Consider the following 20,802-nt stretch of genomic DNA (forward strand, 5'->3'; position numbering starts at 1 on the left):
TACCGTGGCAAGCAAGACTGGAAGAGTTTGGAAAGGATTTGAAAGATGTGAAAGACATTATAAATTATTGATTCTAAAGATCAGAGTTATAGACCAATGCTATTGATTTCAGTGAACAAGTACTGGGTTAAATATCAAGAAAGACATGGGGGAAAACACTGCTTGTTCCTGGGGTCAGTACCATGAATCTTGCTACTGTTTGGAACTCTGTCTGGTAATTGTGGCCTGGATTGGCCACTGTTGGAAACAGGATACTTGGCTAGATGGACCATTGGTCTGACCCAGTATGGCTATTCTTATGTTTGAAATTTGTTGTTGCTTGTTTATGATAACTGAATTGATGTGCTAGGTGCATAAAACAATATAAGGGTCTATGTAAATAGTTCAGTAAAACCTGTTCAATTTATTAGCCAGCCCTGTTCACAGCAGTCTCTTGGATTTTTTCTGGAGGGAGAAGAGGGTACTTCCACCTGCTAATGCTTTTCTTCCCCAGGTGGAAGCACCGAGCACAAAGTCAGTAAGGGACCAATGGAGACTGCCTTCAGGAGGCTCCAGCCAGGTCAGTCCACAGATCCAGGAGCGCTCTGTAAGGAGGCATTACATATGGGAATCAGGGTACAGATAGCAGTACAGGGAGAAATGACTTCTTTATAACTGAGGATGAAACAATAATCATTTTAGCCAAGATCATACATATATTGGGAAAGAGAAAATGCTTCTATGGTGGAATACAAGTATGAAAATAATTGTATTATTCTGCATCAAAAATAGAAGAATAGCAGAATCTGTCTATCGTGTCTCCATAAAATAAAAGCCTATGGAGTATACAAGAGTCATATGCTGGACAGACTGGTTGCCAAAGTTCCTTCCAATCAGGAACATTTCTATGTTGAAACTTTTTAAGAAAGGATTGAAGAATATCACAGACGGATTTAATTTACCAGGAACAGAGGAAACCTAAGCACAGGTTGCAGTGAATATTTCATTTATATCCCATGATCTGCCATTCAAGCCAGCACGGGACCATGGAACAGCTCTGGCTAGGGAGATTGCTGGCAGAACGGAGGGAAAGGTCTCACTTCCCTACAGAAAACCACATAAATCAGAGGATTAAGGTGAGAAAAGGTAACTAGATCAACTTGGGAATCAAATCAGAGGGAGTGCCCCATCTAGCTGCACAGCCAGAACTGATTGTTTGGTGGGGCCTGAAGTTGACTTGGGTAGAGCAGATGTTTACATTACCTCCAGTTCTCTTTTCATTGGCCTGTACTACTGCAACTGACTGGGTGGACCTCACTCCAAAGTGAAGGTACTATAACCTAAAGAGAGACCTATTGGGAAAGGGGATTGAAAATAAGGGCCCAGAAAATAGTACAGTAACTGTACCTCATAAAAGGAGAGTGTCTCCTATAAAAGACTGTTCCCCCACCAAGACACTGTTACCTACAAGAGGAATATATGGAGAAGAAGACCCAAGTCTCTGGGTCCTTACAACTCACAGATAGGTATGACTTTCAGAATAACCAAAATATGCAAATAAGCCTGGCTCTTATTGCAACTGTAGCAAATACATCTGATGAATATTCATTACAGACATCCAGAAAACCAGGCCTATGTTTGGTTCTTGAGTGACCACTTACCGGTACAAGCGTAAATCACCTCATAAAATACCAACTAGCAGAAAAGTACATGCCATGATTTAATTCTATCATTTACCCATGAAAACCTATAAAGTCCAATGCTTATTCAAACTCTTTTTGCTACAATATACACTTGGCCTCAGCGGTGACTCATTTCACATGAACACACAGGTCTATGGCTCACCTGCCTCCTCACCGGTCATTGTCAAACTATATCAATTTCAACTTTCCAATTTTTAATCATAATTTATATAATGTTAAAGCCTCAACTTTCCAAAATGACAACATTAATATAAATTACTTATCACGTATCTTAAATTATAATAAGGACACATTAGGCTTTAACATTATATAAATTACTAGTGGAACCATGCTCGTTTCCTCAACAGTGAAACGGGCCCTAGGAAGGCTGTCATGTAAGCTTTTTTTTTTCTCTCTCCCATGCCCTCCCCTCCATCTCCAGCGATTCTTCCCTCCCCTCCCCTCCGTGTCCCGTGATTCTCTCCTCTACTGTCCTCCCATCCAATCCATGCCCTTCAATTCTCCTCTGCCCTGCCCTCCCCTCCCCGTCCCTTCCCTTCCTCGCTCCCCTCGATGTCCTGCGATTCTCTCCTCCCCTCGATTTGTACCTGAACATTCTTTGGCTGGCTAGTGCTGGCTTCTGTTCCATCCCTCCTGATGTCAGCTCGCCTCCAGCGTTCCCTTCCCTCTCACTGTTCCGCCCTCTGATGTCATTACTTCCTGACACGAGTGCGGGACAGTGAGGGGAAATGGAACGCTGGAGGCTGGCTGACGTCAGGAGATGTTACGAACCCAGGCAGCCAGACATGGAACATTGGAGGTGCAAATTATTATATAGGATGATTAAAAATTGGAAAGTTGAAACTGATATAGTTTGACAATGGCCGATGAGGAGGCAGGTGTGCTATGGATCTGTGTGTTCATATGAACTGAGTCGCCGTTGAGGCCGTGTGTATACTGTGGCAGAAAGAGTTTGTGTAAGTGTTGGGCTGTATAGGTGCTACTACTAATCATTTCTATAGTGCTACTAGACATATGCAGTGCAGTACACATTATATGCAGGTACTTTCTCTGTCCCTAGAGGGCTCACAATCGAAGTTTTTGTACCTGGGGCAATGGAGGGTTAAGTGACTTACCCAGGTCACCAGGATCAAAGCCTGCTACACTAACCATATGGCCACTCCGCCACTCCCAATGATTGATGGCTCCACTTTTCTAATTCTGACCACTAAAAATTGGATTTATCTTTTACACATGTGTGCATGCTAACATACATCTAGGCATGAGCATTTACATTGGCCATAGAGCTGGTGTAATTGATCACAGCTTAATGTATGCGCCTTTTCAGCCATTTGCACTAGTATTCTATAAAGAAAAGTAGATGCCATAATCAGAGCCTATAATGAATGCTCTGCTATAGAATTACCCTCAAAATGTGAAGCTTAAGAAGTGAATCTTTTATATAAGAATGAGAAGATACATAGGGCTGGATTCTAAGGCACGGTGAGAAGTGTGTGTTAAATTGTGTGTGTGGCCAATTTATGCATGCCACTCAATTGAGTAATGAGCCAATTAGTCATGATAATTGGCTGATAACCATATCATCACTAATTGGCAATAATTGGAATTCACAAATGCTTTTTTTAGGCATATTCTAAAAAGAGGTGCATGTAAATTCCATCGCGTGTAGCTGAAAAAGGGGCATGGCCATGAGAGGAGTGTAGGCATGTCGGGGTTGTCAATCACATTTACACTCAGGGCAACGCATGTACATTTAGGCATGGGCATTTATACCAGGCTTTCAGTGGCATAAATGGCCATGTCTAAATGTAGGAGCATTCCCCCAGCCTATGCACTATTCTATAAAACCATGTCTTACTGTAGATGTGGTTTATAGAATAGTGCTACATGCGTTATTCTGACATGTCTACATATAAGATGCCTTTTATAGAATCTGGTGGATAATGGGGACAGGAAAGTGCCTGCCACCTAAACTACAGAAGAAACACTGCTAGAGATTTCTAATTTATTCTCACGCTGCAGGATTTAGGAGTGCAGAACAACAGAATACTGTAAGCAGTAAAATGTACAGAGGTGAGCATGTAGTCACAGAAAAGGGGACACAGGCAGTACTAGGAGGTCTTATTACTACAAAGGACTTTATTACCAAAAAAGCAGTGAGTAAAGAAGAGGAAGAAGTAATAATAACATTACTTTTTTTGTCCTAATAAGAGGAAGGCTCCTTCTGAAAAAGGAGAGCTGGTATTACTGAATGAATATGTTATCTGATAACATTAAAGAAAAATAGCCCGTGCTTCCTACTTTACTTTCACACTGCAGTAGCAGCCTCTAAAAACTGCTGTATTCTTTTACCAATATGTAGCATAGATATAACCTGCTAGTCAAAGAGTGGCTGCAGCTGACAGAGGCAGAACAAGGGCCCAGCTCTTGCTATTATCCTTGGAAGGAAGGGATTCTTCAGGTGTTGCTAGACAGACATTATAGGATGCCTCTTTGCAGTGATTTATCTTATGTAGTTAACGATGTATATGCAGCTTTGTGGAAACGCTCAGTTATTGAAAACTTGGTAGCCAACATTGTCAGATTTTAGTTTGAAGTCATATCTTCCGGTCTTCCGCCGGCGATGACAGGCCACAAGTGTTGTGACCCCTGCCACAAAGACACAAATGGCGATAACGATAAGAGCGATGTATTCTGGAGCAAGGTAGTCATCCTTTGTGCTCCTCAGATGGTAATCTAGAAACAGAAAGGAGAAGTGAGAGTTGATAACTAAAAACTGGGTACATGAAGTTACTGGAAGGGGCCTCAACCACCCAATTGCATTAAGATCATAAAAAGGAGAAGGTGAAAAAAGAGGAAGGGAGAGGAAAGAAACGGAAGGGAAAGAGAAGAAGCAGTGGGCAAGAAAAGGACAAGAGAGGACAGGAGAAATGGAAGGCTCCCAATAACAGAGTGAGGAGTACAGAGGAGATAAATTTGGGGGAAATTGTCAGACAGCAGATAAGAGGGAAAGTTGTAAAAGGAAGATGGTTTGGGAGGCAAAAAGAGAAAAGAGAATGATTTGGGGAAAGAAAGGGAAATGGTAAAAATAAAAGGATAGGGGTACAAGATGAAGAAATCATTTCTCTTTAATTATCTTCTTACAATGCAAAGTTAGATATGGAAAAATGACCTTCCTACTTTTCCCTGGTGTAGATCTGCCATGGTACATAAAAGCAGAGCCACAATCACCATCACATTGAATCTGAGTAATCAAATAAGTGGGCATGAACAGTATCTCTGCTGTCTGTACCACCATCTAATCTGCCAATGAGGCTCAGCCAGGGATCTGCAGTATGCAATGGTGGCTGTTTCACTGCATGTTCACAGAAGGGACATAACACAAGGGCACGAGTTCAATTCATACCCTTATACACCCTACGCAAAATGTCAGGGGATCACTTTTTGTAGTAGTTTAGGTTGGGAGTTCAGAGTTTCACTGTGGGTTTCCCAGCAGGATGCACCCTTGCTTTTGCTGATGTGAAAATGTTTCATTTTAAAATGTCAAACCCATGTGATATGATCAAGTGATGATGCATCTCTTTCCACAACACCACATCAACATTGTCAAAAATTAGCTTCTGGACCACAAACTCGAATTAAACCCCTTCAGATCTGAGGCTTTATGGGTTGTTCAGAAGAAAGCATTACCAACCCTAGTTTCCTTCATCCAAAGCACTTATGGTTCCCCTAAAAGAGAGAGTCTCAATTCTCAACCTTATGTTGCTATTGTAGTAAATCCAAAAGAAGAAGGAGGTCCAATCCTCACGAGTATACAACAACAACAAAGCAACGGAGTGAGGAAACACAAGGTAAAATTATGTATCATACCTGATAATTTTCTTTCCATTAATCATAGCTGATCAATCCATAGACTGGTGGGTTGTGTCCATCTACCAGCAGGTGGAGATAGAGAGCAACCCTTTTGCCTCCCTATATGTGGTCATGTGCTGCCGGAAACTCCTCAGTATGTCGATATCCAAGCTCCATCCGCAGGACTCAGCACTTAGAGAATTACACCCACAAAGGGACACTCTGCCCAGCTCACCACCGCCGAAACGGGGGAGGGGAATTAACCCAGCTCATCCCCACACAAGTGGGGGAGGGGAATCCGTCCAGCTCATCCCCGCGGAGCGGGGGAGGGACACCACACCCGCCGATGTGGGGGGATCTGGCTTATCCTGCAACCGCAACCGCGGGAGGAGCTGACTGACCCTAACACCGCCGAAGCGGGAGGGGTACAAAGCTGCCCTACTGCCGCACGAAGTGGGAGGGAGCGCCGGCAGAATTTAAGTCTCAATCCAGCCCCGTAAAACGGAGGGGAGAGGAATGCAGCAGCTCACTGTAACACAAATTCGTCTCAACTCTTGAAGAATCCATTGAAAAACTTGAACACGAAGTCCTCCTGAACAGGAACTGAAGACTAAACTTGAACCTGAATGCAACCAGAATATAAACAATACAGATATCTGGGAGGGGCTATGGATTGATCAGCTATGATTAATGGAAAGAAAATTATCAGGTATGATACATAATTTTACCTTCCATATCATCATGCTGATCAATCCATAGACTGGTGGGATGTACCGAAGCAGTACTCACCCAGGGCGGGACATAGAAATCCCTGACCGCAACACTGAAGCTCCAAACCGGGCCTCCGCCCGAGCAGCCACAGTCAAGCGGTAATGCCTGGAGAAGGTATGGGCCGAAGCCCAAGTTGCCGCCTTGCAAATCTCTTCCAAGGAGACGGACCCGGCCTCTGCCATCGAGGCCGCCTGAGCTCTAGTGGAGTGAGCCTTCAGCTGGATAGGCGGCACCTTCCCTGCGGCCACATAAGCCGCTGCAATGGCTTCCTTGACCCATCTTGCCACTGTAGGCTTAGCAGCCTGCAGACCCTTACGAGGACCTGCAAACAGGACAAACAGATGATCCGACTTCCGGAAATCATTGGTCACTTCCAAGTATCTGATGATGACTCGTCTCACATCCAGATATTTGAGAGCAGAGTATTCCTCTGGGTAGTCCTCCCTACGAAAGGAAGGGAGACAGAGCTGCTGATTCACATGGAAGCGAGAAACAACCTTGGGCAGGAAGGAAGGCACTGTGCGAATAGACACTCCTGCCTCAGTGAACTGCAGAAAGGGCTCTCGACATGAGAGTGCCTGGAGCTCGGAAACTCTTCTGGCTGAAGTGATAGCCACCAAAAAGACTGCTTTCAACGTCAGGTCTTTCAGAGATGCCCTTGACAAGGGTTCAAAAGGCGGCTTCTGCAAGGCTCTTAGCACCAGGTTGAGATTCCACGCAGGCACCACTGAGTGTAGAGGAGGGCGCAGGTGATTAACTCCCTTGAGAAAGCGCACCACATCTGGCTGCGAAGCCAGGGAAGCACCCTTCAGGCGGCCCCTGAAGCAAGCCAGAGCCGCTACCTGGACTTTAAGGGAACTGAGCGACAGGCCTTTCTCCAGACCTTCTTGCAGGAACGCCAACACTGAAGAAATTGGAGCAGTGAAGGGAGAAAGTGAGCCTGCTTCACACCATGCTGCAAAGGTACGCCAAACCCTGGCGTAAGCAGTAGAAGTAGAGCGCTTCCTCGCTCTTAGCATAGTGGCGATGACCTTGTCTGAGAAGCCCTTCTTTCTCAGACGCTGCCGCTCAATAGCCAGGCCGTAAGACCAAAGGGGGAGGGATCCTCCATCACCACGGGACCCTGATGCAACAGGCCCTGCTCCACTGGCAGCCGCAGAGGATCGTCCACTGAGAGCCTGATCAAGTCCGCATACCAGGGACGTCTGGGCCAGTCCGGACCCACCAGGATTATCCGGCCCGGATGCTTTGCCACCCGGTCTAGCACCCTGCCCAACATGGGCCAGGGCGGGAACACATAGAGAAGCTCCTGTGTCGGCCACTGTTGGAGAAGAGCATCTACTCCCAGGGATCGAGGGTCCCGTCCTCTGCTGAAAAAAGCGCGGCACTTGGCAATTGGCCGATGACGCCATCAGATCTAGGCTCGGCTGGCCCCAGCGCTTCGTGATGTCCAAGAACGCCTGAGCAGATAGCTGCCACTCTCCGGGATCCAAGGTATGGCAACTGAGAAAATCCGCCTTGACATTCATGACTCCGGCAATGTGGGCCGCTGACAGCTGTTCCAGGTTCGCTTCCGCCCATTGGCATAGATTCATGGCCTCCTTGGCTAGAGGGGCGCTCTTGGTACCTCCCTGGCGGTTGACATAGGCCACAGCCGTGGCATTGTCCGACAGGACCCGTACTGGCTTCAACGCCAGTACCGGGAGGAACTCCAAAAGCGCCAACCGAATGGCTCTGAGTTCCAGGAGGTTGATAGACCACTTTGCCTCTGCAGGAGACCAGAGCCCCTGCGCTGTCCTTCCCACCTGAGCCTGAAGTTTGACAATCCGATTGTCCGGCAGGAACACTCTGCCTACTTGGGTGTCGAATCGAACTCCCAGATACTCCAGGGACTGAGTCGGGCGCAGCTGGCTTTTCTCCCAGTTGATGATCCACCCCAGGGAGCTCAAAAGAGCAATCACCCGGCCCACAGCTTTGCCGCACTCTGCATAAGAGGGGGCTCGGATCAACCAGTCGTCCAGATAAGAATGGACTTATACTCCTTCCTTTCTCAGGAAGGCCGCGATGACCACCATTACTTTGAAGAAGGTCCGCAGAGCAGTAGCCAACCCGAACGGGAGGGCTCTGAACTGGAAGTGTCGGCCCAGGACTGCAAAACGCAGAAAGCGTTGATGAGGAGGCCAGATGGGAATATGCAAGTACGCTTCCTTGATGTCCAAGGATGCCAGGAACTCCCCTGCCTTCACTGCCGCTATAACAGAGCGGAGAGTCTCCATGCGAAAGTGCCGAACTTTCAAGGCCCGATTGACCCCTTTGAGGTCAAGGATAGGCCGTACAGAACCTCCTTTCTTTGGTACCACAAAGTAAATGGAGTAACGTCCCTTGCCAAGCTGATTTTCTGGCACCGGAACGACCGCACCCAGGCAGATCAGATTGTCCAAGGTCTGCTGCACTGCCACAGCTTTGACCGGAGACTTGCAGGGAGAGAGTACAAACCCGTCTCTTAAGGGTCGGCAGAACTCTAGCTTGTAGCCGTCTCTGATGACTTCCAGCACCCAAGCGTCTGAAGTTACCCTGGTCCACTCGCCCAGAAACGAGGACAGGCGTCCTCCAATTTGCACTGGGCCATGGACCAGGACTCCGTCATTGGGTACGAGACCCTGGGGGAGGACCGGAGGGCGCACCTCCGGGACGGCGGTCTCTGCGAAAGGAATGCTGCTTGGGGGAGAAGTTCCTCTTGAAGGAAGAGGGGGCAGAGGAGCCCGACTTGCCCGGGCGGTACCGACGGGCTTCCTGAAACCGTCCTCTGGAGATACCGGGGCGAGCACTGGCCCGAGCCCTGACCTCTGGTAACCTCTTGCCCTTAGACGTGCCGAGATCGGTCACAATTTTGTCCAGCTCGACCCCAAAGAGCAGCTTGCCTTTAAAAGGCAACTTAGCCAGGCGGGACTTAGAGGCGTGGTCCGCAGACCAATGTTTCAGCCAAAGCCACCGCCGCGCAGAGACTGTCTGAGCCATACCTTTAGCCGAGGCTCTCAAGACATCATACAGCAAGTCTGCCAAATAAGCCAAGCCCGATTCCAGGGCCGGCCAATCAGCCCTCAAGGAAGGATCCGAGGGGAAAGCCCGCTGCACAATCGTCAGGCACGCCCTGGCCACGTAGGAGCCACAAACTGAGGCCTGCAAACTTAAGGCAGCCGCCTCGAAGGACGACCTTAAGGCCGCTTCCAATCTTCTGTCTTGGGCGTCCTTTAGGGCCATGCCACCTTCCACCAGCAACGCCGTTTTCTTAGTCACCGCAGTGATTAAAGAATCCACGGTAGGCCAAAGAAAGGCCTCCCGTTCACTTTCAGGCAAAGGATAGAGGCGGGACATAGCCTTAGCCACTTTGAGGCTCGCTTCCGGGACATCCCATTGAGCCGAAATTAAGGTGTGCATGGCATTATGCACGTGGAAGGTTCTAGGCGGGCGCTTCGTCCCCAGCATAATGGCGGAGCCAACACGGGCTGAGGGAGAGACGTCCTCCAGAGAGGAAATCTTCAAAATGCTCATGGCCTGCACTAACAGGTTGGGCAAATCCTCTGAGCGAAATATCCGCGCTGCAGAGGGGTCATCCGCTCCATCCGAGCAGGAATCCGTCTCCTCCAAGGAATCCCCAAAGGACCGTTGGGAGAACTCAGATACGCTGCCCTCATCTACATCAGAGGAAACAGAGTCCTCTAAGGCCTGGGAATCCACCCGAGGGCGTTTACTTCCGGGGGCCTCAACCCCTTTATCAGACAAGGGAGAAGGGGCAGCGTTTTGCATAATGAAGGCCTGATGCAGCAGCAAAATAAACTCGGGGGAGAAACCCCCCAGACTGTGCACTTCAGCAGCCTGAGCCACAGCCCTAGACGCACCCTCAACCGGCGCTCGCAAGAGCAGGGGAGAAACATGCTGCGCATCCAAGATGGCGTCCGGCGCGACACTCCGCGAAGGAGCCGCGTGGGAAGAACGGCGCTTAACTTTAGCCGCTTTTTTGCCGTCGCCCAAATCAAGGGCGGCCATGGCATGAACGTCTCCCAGCTCAAGGGCAGCCCAAGAAGAAGCCGTCCGAGCAGAGTGGCCGGCCAAGATGGCGGAGGCGAGCAGCAGGGGATGGGCGTTTATGGCGGGAAAAACCGCCGCACCGGAGGAAGACCCGGGACACTGACCGGCCTCCGAACTGACACCCAACAAGGGCGAATCAGACTTTAATACCCCCGCATCCCCGCTAGGAGCGCACACGCGGTCCGGGGAGCGATTCTTCACGCCCTCGCCCTCCGACGCCATAGACCAAGTGGAGATCAATCGGGGAACCCCCTGCCCGCTATAAAAAAGGTAAAAATTACCTGCTTCTCGCTCCGAGCTGTAACGACCTGGTGTCCCAGTGAGTAGCTGCAATAAACGTTTAAATAAACGTCGAAATAAATGCCTTTAAGGACGTCCAAAATTTTTTTTTTTTTTTTTAATGGAGCCAGCGGGAGGGGGGAGAAAAGGAGGGACCTGGCACCACCAGGTTTGCACTTGCTCAAGAAGAGCCCTCAACCCCAGGCACTCAACAAAACCTAAAAATTAGGCTTGGAGGCCTAGCCAGAGCTGCTGCTGTGTGTGACCACCACCTGCTGAGATAGAGAACATACTGAGGAGTTTCCGGCAGCACATGACCACATATAGGGAGGCAAAAGGATTGCTCTCTATCTCCACCTGCTGGTAGATGGACACAACCCACCAGTCTATGGATTGATCAGCATGATGATATGGAAAATGAGGATTCCAAATCACAATATTACTACTACTACTACTTGACATTTCTAAAGCGCTACTAGTACCCAATAGTGTGTCACATCAAAAAGCCTATTGACAGTGGCGTACCTAGGGTAGTTGACACCCGGGACCGGTCATTTTTTAACACCCCCCCTCCAAAATCTAGTACTAGGCATGCCGAGAATACAAAACACTCAGGACCTATAGAGCAATTCTAGCATAACATAAGCAGTAATTTCTACAAGTCACACAAGGAAAAGGAAAGCATCTTAAACACTACAGTGAGCACTAGAACATCAATTCACCTACTGTAAAACGAAACCAGGCAGAATAACACAGATCGTCCATCTTGCACAGTCAATGCCAACCGAAACCCATGTCTTTTTCACAAACACAGATACACCCTAATCCACTATAGAATAAGCAATAACCTTTCTATTTAGACAAAAATTAAACTGAACCCCCAAGATGCCAGACTCTGCATACAATGCAACACCACAGAAACAGAAAATGTCCCCTAGTACTGTGCAAAACATAAAGACAGCAGATGAAATTTGAAAAAACTAACAAGTACCAATCACCACTTTACAAATTAACAAATAGAAATAAAACAAATATAGAAAATAAAATAATACCATTTTATTGGACTAATACATTTAGCTTTCAGAGGCCAAAACATCCTTCCTCAGGTCAATACAGTATAGTGCTGTTACAATATCCTATCCGGACCTGAGGAAGGGGGTTTTGTTCTCCGAAAGTTAGCCAAAATGTATTAAAATTAGTCCAATAAAAAGATTACCTTGTTTACATGTTCTATTATAAACATTAACACAGCTACAATACTACTTTATCCTAAAGCAAAAAAAAATAAAAATATATATTTTATTTACAGTTTGTCGTCTCTGGTTTCTGCTTTCCTCATCTTCTTTTCACTGTCTTCCTTCCATCCAGCATTTGCCTTTGTTCTCTCTCTGCCATCCAGTGTCTGCCCTCTCTGCTGTCGCCTCCATCCAATGTCTGCCCTCTCTCCCTGCCCCTTCCATCTACATCTGCCCTCTATCTCTGCCCCTTCCATCCACCATCTGCCCCTGTCTACCCTCTCTCTCTCCCCCTTCCATCCACTGTCTGCCCTTTCTCTCTGCCCCTTCAATCCATCATTTGCCCTCCCTCTCCCATCCATCCAGGGTCTGCCCTCCCTCTCCTCCCCCTTCCATCCAGGATCTGTCCCCTCTCTCTTCCCCTTTTTTTTTAGCCCCCAGTTCCAGCCCCACTATCCCACCAGTCCCCAGTTTCAGCCCCAGTCCTTTTCTCCCACCAGTCCCGAGCTTTAGCCCCCAGCCACTTCTCCCTGTCCCCTTTTTAGCCCCCAGTTTCAACCCCAGCCCTTTTCTGTCACCAGTCCTGAGCTTCAGCCCCAGCCACTTCTCCCTGTCTCCTTTTCAGCCCCCAGTCCCCACAATTTCAGCCCCTGCCGCCTTTCAGCCCCCAGTCCCAGTACTAGCCCCCTTATCCTACCTACCCTCCTTCAGCCCCCCATTTCAGCCCCCTTCATCTACATGCCTTGCCCCCCTTTTCAGCCCGACCCATTCTCCCACCTGACCCAGGCATGCCCCATTTTCCGTCATGACCCCTTCTCAGACCCCAGTTCCAGCCCCCTTCTCCCATTTGAGAGCCCCCTCCTCCCATCTGAGAACCCCCACCCCAGTCCCCTTCTCCCATCTGAGAACCCCCTCCCCACCCCTTCTCCCATCTGAGAATCCCCAGAACACCCCTCTCCTCTCCCATCTGAGAACCCCCCCTCCCCACCCCAGTCCCCTTCTCCCATCTGGAAACCCCTCCCCACTCCAGTCCCCTTCTCCCATCTGAAAACCCCCTCCCCATCTAAGAACCCCCACAACACCCCTCTCCTATCTGAGAACCCCCTCCCCACCCCAGTCCCCTTCTCCCATATAAAACCCCCTTCCCCCCATGTGAGAACCCCCACAACACCCCTCTCCCATCTGAGAACCCCCTCCCCACCCCAGTCCCCTTTCCCATATAAAACCCCCCTCCCCTCCCCTCCCCATGTGAGAACACCCCTCTCCCATCTGAGAACCCCCTCCCCACCCCAGTCCCCTTTTCCCATATAAAAACCCCTTCCCCCCATGTGAGAACCCCCAGAACACCCCTCTCCCATCTGAGAGCCCCCTCCCCACTCCAGTCCCCTTCTCCCATATGAAAACCCCCTCCCCTCCCCTTCTGAGAACCCCCTCCCCACTCAGTCCCCTTCTCCCATATGAAAACCCCCTCCTCTCCCAGCATGTGAGAACCCCCACAATACCCCTCTCCCATCTGAGGACCCCGACCCGACCCGACCCGACTCTCCTGCTCCCACCCTACTTTTTAAAAAAAAAATTTTGAAGCGTCGTTGCAGGCAGCGCCTCGCGTCTGCCCTGCTTGTAAAAGAAGTAAATCTCTTCGCTTCGTCGTCGTCGGGCCTCACTATGTCCCGCCCTCCTCTGAGGTAATTTCCGCGAGGGCGGGACATAGTGAGGCCCGACGACGACGAAGCAAAGAGATTTACTTTTTACAACAAGCAGGGCAGACGCAAGGCGCTGCCTGCAACGACGCTTCAAAAAAAATTTTTAAAGGTAAAGTGGGAGCAGCGGGAGCGAAGCGGATCACCCCCCCACCCACTGACACCCGGGGAGGACCGCCCCCACCGCCCCCCCTTTGGTACGCCACTGCCTATTGAGAGAAGACTCGACATAGCCATGTTGCGGCACAAATTGCCTGCAACAGGAGTCACTATCCATCATCAATCGGTAGTGCATACAAAACACAAATGGCAAAAGAAGTACCACAATTTGATTCAATAGTGATCTGTACTTGATTGGAGAAACGAACAGCATCGTTTACACGCGAGTCTTCCCTCAATAGGCTTTCTGATGTGACACAAAATAACGACTTTAGGTATTGTGATCTGGAATCCTCGTTTTGTGTTTCCTCACTCCATCACTTTGTTGCTACTCTATTCTGATAGATCTGCCTTCTCTACCCTTTTGTTTTGGTTTAGAAAACGGTATCTTCAAGTGCTCTTGCAGATTAGACTACAAAATTGCTCTCCTTGGTGGTTGCTCTCTCACCTCAGTCTAGTCTCTTCAGTTTATAAAATACCATCAAGATCCTCTGTGAACATATAATTCCTCTTTGTCAATCACCATTGGTTCCCCATTGTCTTCAGAATCAAACACAAAATTTTAACTTGAATCTTCAGAGCTTTACTGATGTACAGTACTTATGTGCTTGATATTTGGAGAGGCATTTTTGATATGACATCTAAATCCGATTTTTGTCGTTTTGCTGAAAATGTTCAAAAATCAAGTGGTAACCAATGATTTTCGAACCAATCTTTTTGTTTCAAAAATGGCAATTTGCTAGACATTTCTGTGCTCAGTATGTCTATCTTTTTGGACCATTTTCAGAAAAAAAATTGTCCAAGGGAAAAATGCACAAAAACAAGCCATTTCGGATGTATGGGGGGGGGGGGGGGGGTCAGCATTCTTAGTAGACTGGCCATACAGACATCCAAGCAGAGCAGTGGGGCACCCTGGGGGGCACATCAGTGGACTTGACATAAAAGATCTCAGGTACACATTTCACTGTTAACCCTTCTATAGCTTATTAGATTGTAAGCTCTTTGAGCAGGGACTGTCTTTCTTCTATGTTTGTGCAGCGCTGCATATGCTTTGTAGCGCTATAGAAATGCTAAATAGTAGTAGTAGTAGTAGTATGGGGAGCCCTCCTAAACCCACTAAAAACCTACTGTACCCAACTGTATACCACTACAATAGCCCTTATGTCTGCAGATGTCACCCATATGTGACCTGAAGTTTTTTGTTGGATTTTGGAGGGCTCACACTTTCCACCACAATTGTAACAGTGAGAATGGGATATGGGTCTAGGTCTCCCTCTCTATAGTGCACTGCACCGACCACTGGGCTACTCCAGGGATCTGCTTGCTGCTCTAATAGGACTGGCTATAACATCTGAAGCTGTCATAGAGGCTGGTATGTACTGTTTCATTCACATCTTTAGGGGTGGGAGTAAGGGAGGTCATGCCTTAATCCCTCCAGTGGTCATTTAGGGCAGCTTTTTGTGACTTAGTTGTGATTGAAACAGGTCTAGACTAAAACGTCTAACTTTTAGTACTGGATGTTATTGCTTTTTTCCATTATGGCAGAAAAATATGGTGTGGTGTTCTGGGAGCGTCCAAATTCCACCCCCGACAAACCCCATTCTGATTTGGATGCACTGCAAATGATCTTTAATAGAAAAATGTCTTAAGATGGATTTCAAACAAAGCAATTTGGACATTATGCCAAGAAATAAAAATCCACCTGTTGTTCTGTGCTGCCTTTAGGACATTTTTCTGTTTCAAAAATGAGCCCCTTAATGACTCTGCTTTCTGTCTTACAGCATGAAATCTTTGAGGAGAATTCCACTTGGGTGTAATTGCTGTTCAGCCTTTAGCTACCCAGCCTTTTGCCTGTGGATCCCTATGGTGCTTATTTTAGAAGCACCATTCACATTTTGGTCATTTATAAGGTATCTCTCATACAAAGATGTCTAAGTTCTAATTTTACAAAGCTAGACTATAGGCATCTAAAAGTGAAGAACATCGAAATGGCAAGGGGGTATGGTTGGGTGTGCTTTGGGTGGGAATAGGATGGCCCAAAAATATGTTTCTATCCAAGAAAATACATCTTCATGGAAAGAATGGTGAATACATGGAACGGCCTTCCAGTACATAAGTAATGCCATACTGGGAAAAGACCAAAGGCCCATCAAGCCCAGCATCCTGTCCACGACATCGACCAATCCAGGTCAAGGGCACCTGGCAGCTTCCCAAACATACAAACATTCTATACATGTTATTCCCGAAATTATGGATTTTTCCCAAGTCCATTTAGTAGCGGTCTATGGACTTGTCCTTTAGGAAACCGTCCAAACCCTTTTTAAACTCTGCCAAGCTAACCGCCTTCACCACATTCTCCGGCAATGAATTCCAGAGTTTAATTATGCGTTGGGTGAAGAAAAACTTTCTCCTATTTGTTTTAAATGTACTACACTGTAGTTTCATCGCATGCCTCCTAGTCCTACTATTTTTGGAAAACGTGAACAGACGCTTCACATCCACCTGTTCCACTCCACTCATTATTTTATATACCTCTATCATGTCTCCCTTCAGCCGTCTCTTCTCCAAGCTGAAAAGACCTAGCATCCTTAGTCTTTCTTCATAGGGAAGTTGTCCCATCCCCGCTATCATTTTCATCGCCCTTTGCTGCACCTTTTCCAATTCCAATATATCTTTCTTGAGATGCGGCGACCAGAATTGGACACAATACTCAAGGTGCGGTTGCACCATGGAACTATACAACGGCATTATAACATCCTCACACCTGTTTTCTATACCTTTCCTAATAATACCCTAATAATAATGGAGGTGGTAGAGGCAAAGACTATCTAAATTCAAGAAAGCTTGGGACAGTGTATAGGATCTCTAAGGGAGAAGAAGGGATAGTATGTGGTATAGATGGGCAAACTGGATAAACCATATGTCGCCTGATATTCAGCACTATTTAACCGTCAGAGTGGCTGTTTACTGGTTAAATAGCACTTAAATGGCTATCCGCCGATATTCAGCGGAAGATAACCAGCTATCCCCTGCTGAATATCTCCGGTTAGCAGCTACCAGATAGCTGGTTATATTGCACGATATAACCATCTATCCACCGATTTTTAAAGCAGGTTTAGCGGCCCTATTTGGCTGCGTCAAATCCTGGAATATCCTTGGACAGTTTGAGGATAACTGGCGCAGTCCGAATATCGACTTAGCCGGTTATCTTCAAACCACCCAAAAATAACTTGGATATTCAATGCTGGTTATCGGAAATGGCCCGGCATTGAACATCCAGGCTTAGAGCAGACCGTGGGAGTTGACCTACTCCCACGGTCTGAATATCGGCCCCATGGTCTTTATTGTCCTTCATTTTCTATATTTATTTATCAGATGGGGAATGAATATTTATGTCCAAAAAGATGAATGTCAGAAGTTAGACCTGCTACCCAGGATGCCTAGGTTTCACTAAAGTGGTCCTATTGAACAGTGCTGACTGGAGGGATTAGGGAAGGTAACAGCCTTCATCCTTAAGTAGTTGATCTCTTCTCCCCCCCCCCCCCCCCCCCCCCCCCCCCCCCCACCAAGTGAATCTGGCAAGGGTTACTGGGCTCTGTGACAGGTTCAAGAAAAACGGATGTACATGTTTATAAATTGCTGACATAACTGTTTATGTTTCTGCACATAAATGTCTATTTTGTTATTTCATAACATAGACGTTCATATGCTGCCACAGAGAGGTTTATGTTCCTTTGTTGACCCATTTATATTTTAGATGTCTATTTTTCTAAAATGGATGTTCGTGCTGCACATGTGTTTTAGAACAGACTCTATGTTGACAGATCCTGTTCTAGGATACTAGTGGAAATTCAGATGTCTTGACTTGGATGACTAATCTCTGATTTGGACAACACACAGGAGTAGTAGACTCCAAACCACAAAGTCCACTGGATCAACTGAAAAGTTTATTGTCCAAAATATTTTGGACAATAAACTTTTCAGTTGATCCAATGGACTTTGTGGATTAGCGTCTTCCACTCCTGTGTGTTGTCTGTGCCTTTTTGTGGAAGACTTTTTTTTGCCTTTTGGTTGGTTAAATTCCTTTCCAAATCAAATTGTAATTTCTTGCTCATTTCTATTTCAATTCGTTTCCTGTTCTCCAACTGTAATCTTTCATTTTTGCTTTGATTTCAAAGGAACTTAATTAATGATAATGTCATCACTGTCACCAATGCTGGTACATGACTGGAGAAGGCATCTAAGGGACATGACATCACAATTCCCCATATCTGTACACATCTGGGGCACAGAACATTGTAATGCAATCTCAAATACAAAATTTGCTGTCAGAATTCTATTTTCTGATCTCACTGTTACCAGTGGCGTAGCCAGACGACCAATTTTGGGTGGGCCTGAGCCCAAAGTTGGTGGGCACAAAATTTTCTCTCTGTCTCTGCCCCCTTCCTCCCCGCACTCTCCACATCTCCCCCGGCACCTCCCAATTCAAAATATACTTTAGCTCATAAAGATCCCCAAGCTCTGTCAGCTGAAAACTTCCTTCGAAGACAGCCACAAATCCCTTTTACCAAGCTTGGCAGGCAGCAATAGCAACAATGCCTTGAGTCACCGATGCTGGCACCCCATGCATGCTTAGTTATCGGTGGCTCAAGGATTTTGCCGCCATCTGCCAAGCTTAGTAGAAGGGAGTTTTAGCTGCTTTTGAGGAGGTCCTCAGCTGATGTAGGTTAGGGATCCCCACCAGCTACAGCAAGGGTCGGGACTAGTGTTAGACATGCTAGGGCCCAGACTCTCACCAAATACAGAACAAGGGATCACAAATTAGAAATAAAATATGTAGACAAAAATTGAACTCGGAATCTCGGCATGTTACAGTGGAGAAATAAAATCAGAAATATATTTCTTTTTTTCTACTGAACACAATAAAATGATATCCGCTGTGCACATTTCTCAAGCTAACAAATTTCAGTTAATAAATTCAAAATAAAATGTCTTTCCTACCTTTGTTGTCTGGTCATTTTATTTTTCCATTATGTTGGTTCAAGTTTCTCTTTTCCACTTTCCTGTCTTTCTGTTAATTCTCCTTCAAGCAGCTACTATTCATTTGTCTTTTCTCCACTCTCATTCCATTCCCTCACTACACTGACATATTGATGTTTGTTTCATTTTAGCTCTTTCCTATCTTTTTTCTTTCTTTCCTGCTCTCTGTCCACTAAAATTTCATCTTCCAATCCTTTTCCTTTTTACTTTTCAGATACCTATCTGATTTCCATCTCCTTCTTTCACCCACTAGCTCTCCTATTCCCCCATCTCACTCCTTCTCCATCTCCAGCCTTCCATCTTCAATCTACTCCCTGTAATCACTATCATCCTCTCGTTCATTTCCTTACCACCCCCCTTGGCCTTCCACATGGTTCCACCATCCCAGTGTCTGCCTCCTTCCAACCCTTCTAGCCCAGCATCTGCTCCCTCTTTTTCCTCTCTCCACCCTCTATCCCCTCTTAACATCTTCCTGTCCTTTCTCTCTTTCCTCTTGCCCCTTCCCCCAGGGGCCAGCATTTCTCCCCCTCTTCCCTCCCACCCACATTCCAGCATTTCTCCCTCACTGTCTTCTACCCCTGGATCCATCTCCCTCCTTCTTCCCCCTCCTCCGCCCTCATGTTCAACATTGTTCCCTCTTTTCCTCTTCTCTCTCACCCTTGCATCCCAAGTCTAACATCTGTTTCCCCCTTTGCAGCATCTCTTCCACCACCATTTCTCCTTCATCCCTCTCTCCCCTGTGCAGTACCTTTTCCTCCCCTCCCAGGTCCAACATTTCTCCTTCTTTTGTCATTCACCCCTCCTTCCCTCCCCACCCTACCCTACATCCAGCAATTATCCCTCTCTCTCCTCCCATATCCCAATAATGATCCCCTTTCTTCTACTCTCCCATGCATGTCTCCCTCTCCTACACCTCCCCCCTGCATCTCTCCCTCTCCTCCCTAACAATTTCCCTCACTCCTACCCCCTGTGTAGCATCTCTTTTCTTTCCCTCCCCTCCACTCCCATGCCCAAGCAGCCCAACAATTTTATCTTCTCTCCAACCCCACTCCATGCAGCATCAGGAGCATCACGGCACCAGCACGTTTCAAAGGGTTGCTGGCAGCATGTAAGAGAGAATTGCTGTACTGCTGCTGACTGACCCAGAAGCCAGCAGCCAGCAGCAGTGATTCTTACACGCTACCAGCAACCCTTTGAATCGGCGCAGCAGAAGAGAGAAGGCAGCTTCGGTCCCTGCATTTTTTTCTTTGATCGTCGCCGGCAGCACTGCCATTCACACAGGCAGCTTCGCTCCCCTCTGCCACGTCCATCTGGCCCACTCTGATGCACTTCCTGTTTACGTAGGGCCAGATGGACGCGGCAAAGGGGGGCGGAGCTGCTTGTGTGAATGGCAGCGCTGCCGGCGACGATCGAAGAAAAGAATGCAGCGCTGGCGGGGAGGACAACGAATTTGTGCGAGCGAGCGAGCGAGTGACGTGGGTGGGCGGGCCTGGAGGGAAAGTGGGTGGGCCTGGGCCCACCCAGGCCCACCCGTGGCTACGCCCCTGACTGTTACTGATGTAGACTTATGTTAATTGAAAACTTCTAATGGGAGGTATGTAACAGCAATAGAGACCTGAAGAGTTAAAGAGGAGTAACTTACCACTGACTCCCTGGCACAGGGGCCCCCAGGAAGCATGGCGTGTTACATATATGTCACTGCTCTTCAGAGAACGGAAGCTACTGCAGCTCTGTAAGATGGAAACAGTACACATGTACACATCACAGTCTTTTATATTTCTTTTTAGCATAAACATATCAAAAGTAACATTACCTCAGAAATACTGGAAATGAATAAAATATAAATAATAAATTATTCTTTAAAAAAACAACAAATCCACAATCATGCTGTTTAAGGCCCCAAAACAAGATAAGAAGGCAAGAAGAACAAATGTGGGGAAAAAGAAAACTAAAGAAAAATGAAACAAAAGAACAATTCATCAGTATCTCCAAAAT

At 47.2% G+C, this 20,802-nt stretch overlaps 1 protein-coding gene across 1 annotated transcript in view; it reads right to left on the bottom strand.

Annotated features, from left to right (window-relative positions):
• Window positions 1–4,230: 4,230 nt before the first annotated feature.
• The window catches only part of UMODL1 (uromodulin like 1), a 150,889-nt gene continuing 134,317 nt past the window's right edge, over window positions 4,231–20,802 (bottom strand). The window contains exons 17-18 of the mRNA XM_030205021.1: window positions 20,450–20,537; window positions 4,231–4,418 (exon numbers count right to left, since the gene is read on the bottom strand). Coding sequence (XP_030060881.1) covers window positions 4,231–4,418; window positions 20,450–20,537 — 276 coding nt within the window. The remainder of the gene's footprint in view (window positions 4,419–20,449; window positions 20,538–20,802) is intronic.

This window comes from Microcaecilia unicolor, chromosome 5, assembly GCF_901765095.1.
Source record: "Microcaecilia unicolor chromosome 5, aMicUni1.1, whole genome shotgun sequence".
Lineage (NCBI taxonomy): Eukaryota > Metazoa > Chordata > Amphibia > Gymnophiona > Siphonopidae > Microcaecilia > Microcaecilia unicolor.